The sequence below is a fragment of the Dendrobates tinctorius genome, unplaced genomic scaffold (assembly GCF_039654945.1).
Source record: "Dendrobates tinctorius isolate UK_male_01 unplaced genomic scaffold, ASM3965494v1 ptg000267l, whole genome shotgun sequence".
In the NCBI taxonomy this organism is placed as follows: domain Eukaryota; kingdom Metazoa; phylum Chordata; class Amphibia; order Anura; family Dendrobatidae; genus Dendrobates; species Dendrobates tinctorius.
The window spans coordinates 431,264-443,761 of record NW_027361934.1 but is presented as its reverse complement, the minus strand read 5'-3'; the positions used below and the strand labels follow the sequence as shown (position 1 = coordinate 443,761).

General features: G+C 45.9%; 1 protein-coding gene across 4 annotated transcripts in view; it reads left to right on the top strand.

Moving 5' to 3' along the window:
• The window catches only part of LOC141069572 (hexosaminidase D-like), a 33,722-nt gene continuing 21,224 nt past the window's right edge, over positions 1-12,498 (top strand). Inside the window, exons 1-4 of one of the 4 annotated variants that reach the window (XM_073559253.1) lie at positions 2-19; positions 3,797-3,914; positions 7,575-7,703; positions 9,577-9,667. In XM_073559253.1, the coding sequence (XP_073415354.1) occupies positions 9,579-9,667 (89 nt within the window). In that variant the 5' untranslated portion in view covers positions 2-19; positions 3,797-3,914; positions 7,575-7,703; positions 9,577-9,578. Of the gene's footprint in view, positions 20-3,796; positions 3,915-5,061; positions 5,478-7,574; positions 7,704-9,576; positions 9,668-12,498 lie in introns of those variants that run through there. The other 3 variants (XM_073559257.1, XM_073559254.1, XM_073559256.1) reach the window with 3 other exon arrangements.

The window sequence follows — 12,498 nt, the reverse complement described above, 5'->3', positions numbered from 1 at the left end:
AACGAATGTAACGTAGAAGGTTGGGGGTTATAATGGAATATAGAGCGTGATACAGATCATTAACCCCTTCCCTCCTCAGCTCATTTTTCCCTTTTTGCGCTTTCATTTTTTTCCCCTTCTAAGAGCTGTAAAGTTTATTTTGTTATCTTCCCATCCTCATTGCCATCCGTGGCCGTATGCGGGGTTTGTGTTTTGTTTTTTATTTTTAGTGCCGTTTTTATTGGTATCGTTTTGGGTTAGATCCGACTTTTTGATAATATTTTCACTTTTTTTTTTGCATGGCTGAAAAAGCAGCATTCTGTTTTTTTGATGTTTTTTTTTAATCATACGGATTAATTTATTTTCTATTTCGATCGCTCGGACTTTTTGTGCGTATGGGATAGGTTTAGTTTTTTAAAAAATCTTTATTTGAATTTTCATGTTTTTATATTTTATTTTTTAGGATTTTTTTAATGATTTTTAAATCTTTTTTTAGTTTATTTACATTCTTCTTTTGCAGAATCCATTTCTCAGAATTGTTCGGGTCCCAGCGGTCGGATCCACTGGCGGACACAGGACCATAAGGGCCCCAGGGCAAGGACAATAGATGGGCCCTTTGCAGTCCCGTAGCTCCTCATAGGGCACAATTCCACTTATTTTGGCCCCCTTATCTCTTGGGCCCCTGTTGCACCAATGCTGTGTCCGCCCCTGGTTGATCATGGTGATATACTACAGGCTGTGCGGTTGGAAAGACGGTCCTGACCGGTTGCGGTGCCTCACATGATGGGCCAGGGTACTGCAGATGTCGGCCTTCCAAGGTGGCAGTGGCTCCTGTCCTCCTCCACTAGCCTCTTCTAGCAAGCGCTGCTCCACCATTTCACGATTGTCCAAGTCAATCTAAACCGGGGACCCGCCGCCACAAAGTTTGTTAGGGTGCATCAAATGGTGCATGGGAACCTCTCCCCCGAAGGCCGGCAGCGGAGTGCCCTGGCCCATTGTGTACGGCCGTGTTTCTCCAACTGTGCCATGGTTTAAAAAAAAGTGGGTCGTACCACAAATTTTTTTTTTTCCAAAATTGTGCGGTTATTTGTGACGGGTATTAACAATATGTGCATAAACCCGTCGTCTCTCGCCGACAGAGAAAGTTCATTTCTAGCACTTAACCCTCGTCAGGCGCAATAGATCTGACAGGCACACAGTAATTAGTTTCACTTCTCTCTCCTTGCCCACTTATCAGAAAACCCCACCCCTCCTAGTTATCTCCTGACTCTACAGGCTCTGTGAAACCTGATATCACAGTGACTCAGCAGACCTTCTAGTGAGCAGATATCAACACTTTGGCTTCTCAGGCACATTGCGCCTGATTTCAACACAAATTGAAAGGTTAGTATTTTCTTTTTTTATTCATCACGATTGTGTATTTAGCTTGTTTTATGAAGGATTAATGCTAAGTTAGTGTACATAAGTACTGTTTTCTTAGACAAAAGGAGGGTGGCTTCAAAAGCACATTGCGCCCTAACACATACTCTTTCTCTCTTGCTTCAGATTTTCTGCTGCAATGGCCAGAAAACAGTATGATTCATCTAAACCCCTTCATTTAGAAGAAATGAAGATTTTTTTTGTTAGAAGATGATGAGGAAGAACCAGCAGTAACTGAGGATTTAGAGGAATCTAGTGACATTTCATCTGAAGATGAGGTAGCAGAATGTAACACTGATTCTGGAACAGAGCAGGATGGTGATGACACTGATACAGAGGAAACAGACACAGATCTAGCTTATTATTTGGGCAAAGATAAAAATACAAAGTGGAACAAAAAGGCACCCAAGAACAAACAGCGCAGAGAATCCCACAATATTATTACACACCTTCCTGGAGTTATTGGAAGTGCTAGAAAAGCTAAAACTGCAGTGGAATGTTGGAGTAATCTAATTACAGATAGCATGTTGGAAACTATTGTTCGGTTCACTAACCAGTATATTGACACAATCAAAGAGCAATTCTCCAGAGAGAGGGACATCAAAAACACTGATGTGATTGAACTCAAGGCATTTATTGGCTTGTTATACCTAGCTGGTGCTTTCAGAGCAAATAGGCAAAGTTTGGAGGAGCTGTGGGGGACAGACGGTGATGGCATCGAAAAATTCAGCCTTGTGATGAATCTGAAACGATTCAAAGTCCTGATCCGTTGCCTCCGTTTCGATGATCGAAGTACCCGGACAGAACGAAAAGGTTATGACCGGCTTGCACCAATTCAGGACATATTTCAACAATTTATTATGAATTGTCAAAAAAGCTATTGCCCGGGGAAAAACCTCACTATTGATGAGATGCTTCCAGGTTTCCGTGGAAGATGTGGTTTTCGGCAATATATACCATCAAAGCCAAACAAATATGGAATTAAAATTTTTGCCATGGTTGATGCAAGGATGATGTACACTATGAACATGGAAGTTTATTGTGGAAGACAGCCACCAGGTCCTTTCAATGTGAGCAACAAGCCTAGTGATGTGGTAAAGAGAATTGCTGAGCCAATGTTTGGATCTGGTCGAAATATCACTGCTGACAACTGGTTTACTGACTTTGATCTGATTGATTTTTTAAAAACGAAAAAGCTGTCATATGTGGGAACTGTTAGAAAAAACAAAAGGCAGTTGCCGCCAGATTTTCTATATACAAAAGGCAAACAACAGTATAGCACTATGTTTGGGTTCAGTAATGGAAAGATTTTAGTTTCTTACATCCCACGCGAGAGGAAAAATGTGATTTTGGTCTCTTCATTACATAATGATTACACCATTGATCCAGAGTCTGGGGAGCTAAGGAAACCAGAAATCATAACTTTTTATAATTTGACCAAAAGCGGCGTTGACACTGCTGACCAAATGTGTGGCAATTTCAGTGTAAGTCGAAATACCAAACGCTGGCCGATGGTAATCTTCTTTACAATGCTGAATGTGGGTGGCATCAACTCACAAGTAATTTACCTCGGTAATGAACTTAAACAAATGCGCAGAAGAATGTACCTAAAACAATTGGCTAATGAACTGGTGAGTGGAGAGCTAAGCCTAAGAAGTACAAAGACGGTTGGAATGCCCCTTGCCCTGCAACACCGGTTGAAGAGATATCGTCCCAAGGACGTTCCAGAACAAACACCGACTCTACCACCTTCTAAAAGACGCAGTTGTACTACCTGCTCATTTGTATCTGGTTTCAGAAGGCTTTCTAAATATGACTGCAAAATATGTAAAGAATCAATCTGCCTTTCCCATGCAACTTTCGTCTGCCAGCCTTGCTTTTCTAAGTGTACCTGTGCTGCTTCTGCTGCAATTGAAACCACTGAAGATGAGTAGAAAATAATTAAGTAACATCTAAGTGCAATATCCTTTAAGTTTTTTTCCATAATTTTATATTTAAGCAATAGTTAAGTAAAGATAACTGGAGCCTATTTGGCGGTACTACCGAAAAGTGGTACTTTTAGTTTTAATAAGTTTATGGTTAATAAATGTTTTTTTTTGCATCTGATTTGGTGTAATCTCTTTTAATACATTCCTATGAAGGTCACTGACTACTTCTATAGTCCTGAAATTGAAATATGTAGCTACTATAGGTGGTTTTCTGACCTGTGCTTGTCAGGCACATTGCGCATGAACTGAGGAGAATCTATATTGCGCCTGACGGAGGGTTAAGTCGAATTCTTATGACCCTCATCCAAAAATCACTTTGTTCCAGGAAAATCCTGAGCGGAGACTTGGCAGCGTTTAGCTTCTAAATAACTGTGAGCATCTGCTCTTCTTTTGTCTTTTTTTATTTCCAGAGAGGCTGGTAATGAAGGATGAAGAAGGCGAGTTGTGTGTTGGAGCGTACGACATCATCATCCGATAGGAGAAGGGGTTAATAAGCAGGGGAACAGGGATGGCCTCCGACAGTCCGTGGTAAGTGACGGTGCATCGACCTCTTGAATCAGAGGCGTCAAAATCAATCTGAAGGCCGGGATCATGCGAACGGTGAAACAATCCACCAGTCCGGTGCCGGACAATAGGCGGTGACTTCTGCACATGGAGCCGGTCTTGTAATCTATGTCGGCTTTTTACATCCACATTTGAAAAAACTAATATAAGGATCCATTAAAAGTAGATGGTGTCTTTACGGCGTCGGTTTTTCCTTTTAGGCAACCATTGAGTTCTGTGGACGAGTCTGATGGCCAAAACTCGCCTGAACGAGGCCTAAAAACGATTGTTATCCAAGTCTGACTCATATCCCATGGGAATATTAACACATCAGTCTTTTTGTCTTTTTTTTCCCCAATTATTCCTGGATATTTATGAAATGACAACTGTCCATTCCCTTTTGTCAAAGGAGTGTGTCCTTGCATAATGAGCACTGAATGGACAGTGTCAGATACTGTGCAGGAACACACCCACGACTGGTAACACCCAGTTGTCAATTTATTTATACATCGTTTTTTTTTTTTTAGAAAAGATGCTGAAGAATTGCGGTTTTATGAATAATATAGGTCCTGCCGGGTCCCCTTTAAAACTTCTACAGCTTTCTCATACACTCAGCATTTTCAAGTTCTCTGTTTGCCATCAGTGAATAGGAGGAAATTCAATATTTTACATTATTCACTAATACAAGTGAATGAAGTGAGACAGACGCGGGCAGACGCCTATTCATTCCCCGTGGTGCAATTAAGATGGATGTGGATATGCCATAAATGCCCAAGTCGGGAATACCCCTTTTAATTGACCCTAAGGGCTGATTTACACACCTGATTGACGTTTTAACAAATCGTCGCTTCATAGGCCAACGCAATAATTATGGAATGCCCCTTTAGGCAAGACGTCGGTTGAAATACCTGATGCCAGCACTAGATGGCAGATTGATGCCACAATCCATTTCTCCGCAGCACTGCAACCAGCATAACCCCCAGCATCCCCTGTATCTATAGGGGTCTAGGTAGCGTCTGCCTGAGATCTGCAGACAAAAATCCTTTCTTTATGTGCAATTTCTTTCTCCATCCCACAGCAGCAGGGTTAGTACTGTTTCTTATTATATCCAAAGGTGGAGATTCACATTCAGATTACTCCCATCTGTAGGAGCTAATTCACATAATTGGACGTAGGGGAAGGTTTCTGACGCAGCAAGCTGCCAGCAGCGGTGCCTGAAGCTCCTCACCTTGCTTCCAAATTTCTTTGTTCTATCCACCCATCGCAAACATCCCGCAGGGTAATCGTCAGGTTGTGCACAGTCACCGACCTCATATTTGGCACTTTAGTGTCTCTACGCCTATTGCAAAACTTCACCTCCTGGCCAGCCACATTTAGAGTTGTAGTTTTACAGCAGTTGGAGGTCCACAGTTTGGAGGCCACAGCTGTATACTGTGTGAAGGCTACATTGACTTCTCATTGGGGATCTGCCAACGGTCTACCCACGAAAGTGAGGTCAGCCAAAGGTCCTGATTTTGGCAGGAGTGTCCGACCAACTGATCTGCGGAGGTAAGGATTCGACAGCTGGATTGTGACATGCCCCATTCCTTTTGTTCTTCTGAGATAAGTCAGTGGTGTCACACAATAAAGGAACCCGCTGATTTGGGCAGGAGTGGCCGACCTCCCGATATGAGTAGCGGTTTCTCTATATCTTTTTCTGGGTTGAAGAATCATTCTTAGAAGTGTATGTAATCAGCTTTCTCTTCTCTCCCCATTGAGAACTGGTGAACAGAGTCCTCCCGACCCCCAACGGTAGACCAGCATATCCAGATCGTCCGAGTGTTCATGTGTTTTCAATGAGGAGAGGGGAAGATGCCTCTTTGCAGAACAAAGCAAACTCAATATTAACAATCTTCCTCTCCCCCAAAATCAAATGTCTTGGGAGAGTCAGGAGGACCCCCATACACAGGAGATCATATTGTCCTGTCTTTCTGTAATCTGTACGGGCGGATCGTGGGCGAGTCCACCACCGGGTTTTCTAAAAGGAAACTTGTTAAAAATTGCTTCAAAGGTTAATGAGCCCGTGAATCATATGTTATTACCATCTGTATATGTACTGTATATGTATATACTCTGCACACAGGCCGGTGACAGATAACGCAGGGGGTGTGCTTTTCGGTGATTGCCAGTGATCGTCTCTCCAGTCCCCGATCGGAGACTGGAGCAGTAATAAAAGCTCAGTATAGAAGTGCCAGCAAAAAAAATCTTTGAAAACTTCGTTTTTATTGTTTATCGCTCCTAAAAAACAGCTTTAAAAGACGTCTATATAATCAAGGAATGTGTCCGTGTGTCGCTAGGTTATATAGACGGCTCTTATATAGGTTTGTACAAGAAAAATTATGTTTAAAGACATTTTTCTTCTGCAAATGCAGTAGCTTCTGTACTTGGCTGTTATCTGGTGATGTCTCGCCCATCCTCTGATGACGCGTCGGCGCCAGGTAACCCGTGACCTTGTCTTTTGTGTTGTTAGACAATGGAAATGTGAGAAGGTGTAACCCATGACTGGCCCACAAAGGGCTATAAAAAATGGAGTAAGGTGGGATTGACTGAGCAGGTGCAGAGGAGAACACGGGAGCAAAGACGATCGTTCTTGTGATCCGGGGATCGGGAGATAGAGCTAGTGGCGGAGCAATATTTTGTCAAACAGCTAATTTGTCTTGGGTGCTTGGCAAGGACTTATAAATTGATGACCTATCCTAAAGATATCAGATCGGAGGGGTCCGACACTTGGCACCCCAACCGATCAGCTGCTTGGCTTCTGCTGTAAACAGTGTAAAGCAGAAGCTGATCGGCTTCTGCTGTAAACAGTGTACAGACATGGAAGAGCACAGCTAAATACGCCACAGTGGCATGTCCCAGGTACTGCAGCTCAGGTCACTTCAGTAGGAGCTTAGCTGCAGTACAGAGAACGGCCACTACACAGTGTACGGAGCTGTGCTTTTCCTCCTCACTACACAGCCGCCAAGGGAGCTACAAACAGATGATCGGTGGGTGATGTCGGGAGGCAGATCCTCACAGAGCTGATACTGATCACCTGTCCTAAGGTTGTGTTTTGCAGCCTGCACCTGCCTCTAACAGCAGCGACCGGAGCTGGCTCTGATCGTTGCTGTTAATCACCGAAGGTGGCATTTAAATGGTTCTTTTTTTCGTGCGTATGTTTTGTGGGGTTTTTTAACCATTTCACTGCACTTGGTATTTTTTTGGTTCAGTACATTATATGATAAAGTGAACAAAGTTATTAAAAACTACAACTTGTCCAGATTAAAAAAACAATAAAAATAAAAAACTTTATGCGTTTTGGAAGAAGAGGAAAAATACGAAAGCGCAGAAATGAAAAATGGTCTGGAATGACCCAAAAAATTCTGTTATCCCTCCTACGTGCGGACCAAACCCTTGTATACATATTTTTTTAGTACAGAAATGTCAGAGAGGTGAGTGATGCCCGTGGGTGTCGCATAACGAAAAATCCCCTGCAGTGTCACTGTCCCAGGCTCTGACACATAGCGTGGTGCGAAAACGCACAAGCTCAATAGTCCACAGTCAATCTGGTGACAAATGTCTGTTTTTATCATGCACGCTGCACCGCAACCTGTAACATTTCTCCAGAGCAGGAAATACAAGTTCTGCTCTGAACTTCCTGGTGTGTCCCTGGTCTCACAGTGAGCTGACAGCGACAGCTCTGCAGCAGGACTTCCACCTTGTCATACCTGCACAGGAGTTAATGGGGGCGATCAGGTAAAGAGAACTACATCCTCAATTTCTGTGAAACTTTCTTGCATTGTTATCTGAAATGATAATGGGCTTCTGCCTTGTTTTCATGTGACACTGTCACTCCTTTCATTTCAGAGTATTATTATTTTTAAGGTCTTAATATTTTAACCCCATATGGTCCAAATTCTATCCATTTCCTACCATTGATGACCCAGGTTATAACCCCTTAGTTAGTAGGTCCGGCTGTGGGCACCACAAACACCCCAAGTGATATATGTTTGCTTGTGCCCACAGCTGGACTTAAAATAGGGTCCAGCTGTGGGCACCACAAGCACCCCAAGTCACAGGTGTTAGCTGCTGCCTTCAACCGGATCTAAAATAGGTTCTGGCTGTGGGCACCATAAACACCCCAAGTTACTGGTGTATGCTGGTGCCCACAGCCAGACCTAAAATAGGAGTAGAATTTGACAAATTTTTATTGGAGTATTGATTCCCTAATGGTAAGCTGTACCGAGAGCTGTGAAACCAATATGATATAGACATGCATGCTCAAACTTCTGATTTGTTGTCAGTGGCCAGTAAGATAAGGGTTTCCTTACCCTGTAGACTTGGTGACACTTGCAGGATCTACTGGTAGTCTAGATGAACACATACACATTTGATAAAAGTGAAGTTCAGCTGGAATGGCCGGTCCTTTGATATGTGATGGGACACTTGGGATTTCAACCGCTGGTCCTTTTGTTTTGAGGGGAGATAATCCGATAGCAGAGCTTCCTCACAGAAGTTTTTTGTCCTCTCCCCATTGACACAATCGCTCACTCGGCCAACAGCTATCTCATGTATGACCAGCTTAAAAAGTTTGTTCACCTTTAAGGCCTTTTTTTCATTTAAATATATATATTTGGGCCTAGAAATAATTTTTGCAATTGGGTTTCAGAGAAAAAACTTTGCTCTGTTTGACTTTTACGGTCTTTGTTTCCTGCACATTCAACCTTGATGTGGTCTGTAGTGATAAATCGGGGCTCAGCAAAAGACAGAGAAAACAGCTACTTTTCCGTCAGACCGAGCTTTCTGACAGATTTTCAGTTAACTCATGCTGTAGCCAGCAATGCACAGCACAGAGGCTAGAGAAGGCAAATGGTGCAAAATTGTTAATGAAGCCCAATCGCAAAATATGTTTTTAGCCCCAAATACCAGGATAGGTTCCAATGGCAGGCAGCACCAAGTGACAGCAAGCAGAGATCTTGTAAAGGGATTTGATACAAAACGTATTCAGGAAAACTGCAAAGCTTTATTATGCAACGAACAGCACTCAATTGCTAAAACCAGAATATCCCTTTAAGGGGTTATTGCAGTCTTCATGAATAGATATTGTCGGATAGTGCTCGTAAGTTCAAGCACTTTTGAAATTTACTGCTTGTTAAAATTTTCAACCGTTCTTGAGATATTACAATATTGTTTACAGCTCGTTGCCTTGGTGACCGACCACCGCTGATTGACAGCAGAAAGGCGCACAGTGCTTAAAAGCTCCTTTGTTTTCAGCTTGTAAGCTCTGTTTTGAAGCTGCTCAGGGCCTGTGGAACGCGCTGTTACCGCCTAATCCCAGCTAGGGCTCACAAGCTAGACAGCAGCAGTGGTCGGTCTCCCAGGCAACGAGCTGTAAACAAAATTGTTAATATCTCAAGAACGGCTGCAAATTTTAAAAAGCAGTAAATTGCAAAAGTGCTTGTTTTTACCTGCTTTATCCAAAAAAATATCCATTTATGAAGATGGGAATGACCCTTTAAGGAATTTTGCTAGCCATCACATCCTATAGCCTCGTCTCCCCATATCAGTTTGCAGGTGCCGGCTTTGGTTTCACCTTTGTATTTTTTTCCATTGTTTCTTCTTTCCGTAGAGATGCCTTCCAGGAGGAGAATTCTGTATCTGCGCCTTGGCGTCCTGGCCATTCTGGCGCTGGCTTTGATAAAGTTTATGTATCAAGGCAGGTGAGTGATCTTCACACGCTATCATATTAGTTTCTTAGCTTTCGGCCTTTTCACACCTGAATTCCGATACCGAGGCAAGGAAATACACCCGACCGATGTAAAGTCTCCTGCAAACCTATGTAAAATGTATATTATGTGCCCATTATAGAGCTGGTGTGTCCTTACTGGGCCCCATCAAGATCCCAAATTACAAGGTGTCCCACTAGCGCTCCCAGCAGTCAGCTGTGGGACAGATGTTTAATTTCCCCACAGCTCCCCCGCAGGAGAAGTTGAGTATTACTACACAGTGCTCTGTGTAATCTGTGGGCCATCTTCTTCAACCAGCCCTCGAATCCCGGCATCCTGGGCGCTTCTGATTACTAGACCTCTTTGTGACGTTATACCGTGACTTTAGTAATCAGAAGAGGCGACGCCGGCGTTAGAGTGCCAGCCGTGGATGCCATACCAGGCTCCTGCAAATCTTTTTGCCGAACTCTAGATAACATTAAAGAGTAACTGAACTTTCTTATGAATTTTTCACATTTAGCAGGCACTTGATTCATCTGAAGATTGGTGGGGTACAATTCCTGAACCCCCCCCCCCATCAAGCAATGGACCCCAGAAAAGTAAGCAGCTCAGCAGACTGGAGCACACAGGCAGACCAGAGTACAGATTCAATAGAAAGATGCTCACTTCTCGGGGGTCTATTGCTTGATCGGAAGGGATTTCAGGACCTGGATGCCCACAAATCTGCAGGCGGTTCAAGTCCCTGCTAAATATGAAAAATCAAGAAGAAAATGTAGTTATTTTCTAATTCCCGTTTGTGACCTAGGACCCTTATGAATAAGGCTACCAGCATTGAGGCGTAGCTAGGTATTTCATGATTTACTGCCATAGGTCTGTATCTAAATGTTCTGGCCCTGGGAGAACGACTTGTTGGCACCCACCGGGCACACATCATCCAATGCCAACTCTTTCTGTAAAATGGGGAGACCTCCTGGAGGGGTTGGCAGGAGTCGGGAGAGAAGGCTGCCGGAGGATTCGGGAGAGAAGGCTGCCGGAGGATTCGGGAGAGAAGGCTGCCAGAGGAGCTGGGAGATAAGGCTGCCGGAGGAGTCGGGAGAGAAGGCTGCCGGAGGATTCGGGAGAGAAGGCTGCCAGAGGAGCCGGGAGAGAAGGGTGCCGGAGGAGTCGGGAGAGAAGGCTGCCGGAGGAGTCGGGAGAGAAGGCTGCCGGAGGAGTCGGGAGAGAAGGCTGCCGGAGGAGTCGGGAGAGAAGGCTGCCGGAGGAGTCGGGAGAGAAGGCTGCCAGAGGAGCCGGGAGAGAAGGCTGCCGGAGGAGTCGGGAGAGAAGGCTGCCGGAGGAGTCTGGAGAGAAGGCTGCCGGAGGAGTCTGGAGAGAAGGCTGCCGGAGGAGTCGGGAGAGAAGACTGCCGGAGGAGTCTGGAGAGAAGACTGCCGGAGGAGTCGGGAGAGAAGGCTGCCGGAGGAGTTCGGAGAGAAGGCTGCCGGAGGAGTCGGGAGAGAAGGCTGCCAGAGGAGCTGGGAGATAAGGCTGCCGGAGGAGTCGGGAGAGAAGGCTGCCGGAGGAGTCGGGAGAGAAGGCTGCCGGAGGATTCGGGAGAGAAGGCTGCCAGAGGAGCCGGGAGAGAAGGCTGCCGGAGGAGTCGGGAGAGAAGGCTGCCGGAGGAGTCGGGAGAGAAGGCTGCCGGAGGAGTCTGGAGAGAAGGCTGCCGGAGGAGTCTGGAGAGAAGGCTGCCGGAGGAGTCTGGAGAGAAGCTGCCGGAGGAGTCGGGAGAGAAGGCTGCCGGAGGAGGCGGGAGAGAAGGCTGCCGGAGGAGCTGGGAGATAAGGCTGCCGGAGGAGTCGGGAGAGAAGGCTGCCGGAGGAGTCGGGAGAGAAGGCTGCCGGAGGATTCGGGAGAGAAGGCTGCCGGAGGAGCCGGGAGAGAAGGCTGCCGGAGGAGTCGGGAGAGAAGGCTGCCGGAGGAGTCTGGAGAGAAGGCTGCCGGAGGAGTCTGGAGAGAAGGCTGCCGGAGGAGTCTGGAGAGAAGGCTGCCGGAGGAGTCTGGAGAGAAGGCTGCCGGAGGAGTCTGGAGAGAAGGCTGCCGGAGGAGTCGGGAGAGAAGGCTGCCGGAGGAGTCGGGAGAGAAAGCTGCCGGAGGAGTCGGGAGAGAAGGCTGCCGGAGGATTCGGGAGAGAAGGCTGCCAGAGGAGTCGGGAGAGAAGGCTGCCGGAGGAGTTCGGAGAGAAGGCTGCCGGAGGAGTCGGGAGAGAAGGCTGCCAGAGGAGTCGGGAGAGAAGGCTGCCGGAGGAGTTCGGAGAGAAGGCTGCCGGAGGAGTCGGGAGAGAAGGCTGCCAGAGGAGCTGGGAGATAAGGCTGCCGGAGGAGTCTGGAGAGAAGGCTGCCGGAGGAGTCGGGAGAGAAGGCTGCCGGAGGAGTCGGGAGAGAAGGCTGCCGGAGGAGTCTGGAGAGAAGGCTGCCGGAGGAGTCAGTAGTGAAAGCTGAACCATTGCTCGTCCTACAGCTGTCTATTGTTTGTGGGGCTCCTGAATCACCGGTTTCGGGACAAGTGTTAATTCTAGGTCATCCTTTTGCCTTTTTATCATTAATAGTGACAGCTATCACACTAATGACATACTATAATCCGGCCCATAATGCACAATGACTGATGACTCCAACACTTGGCTCCTGGATTCACATCTGACCTGATGGCGTCTCTGTGCTTCTCTTGTGATGTATGGACAGCATTGTTTATAGCAGTATAAAGAATAAAGAGGCAGCGCTCCAATAGACTGCGCAGAGGAAAGAGTAGACTTTATTTTCCCCTTGTGGTGACATTTCAGTTCACAC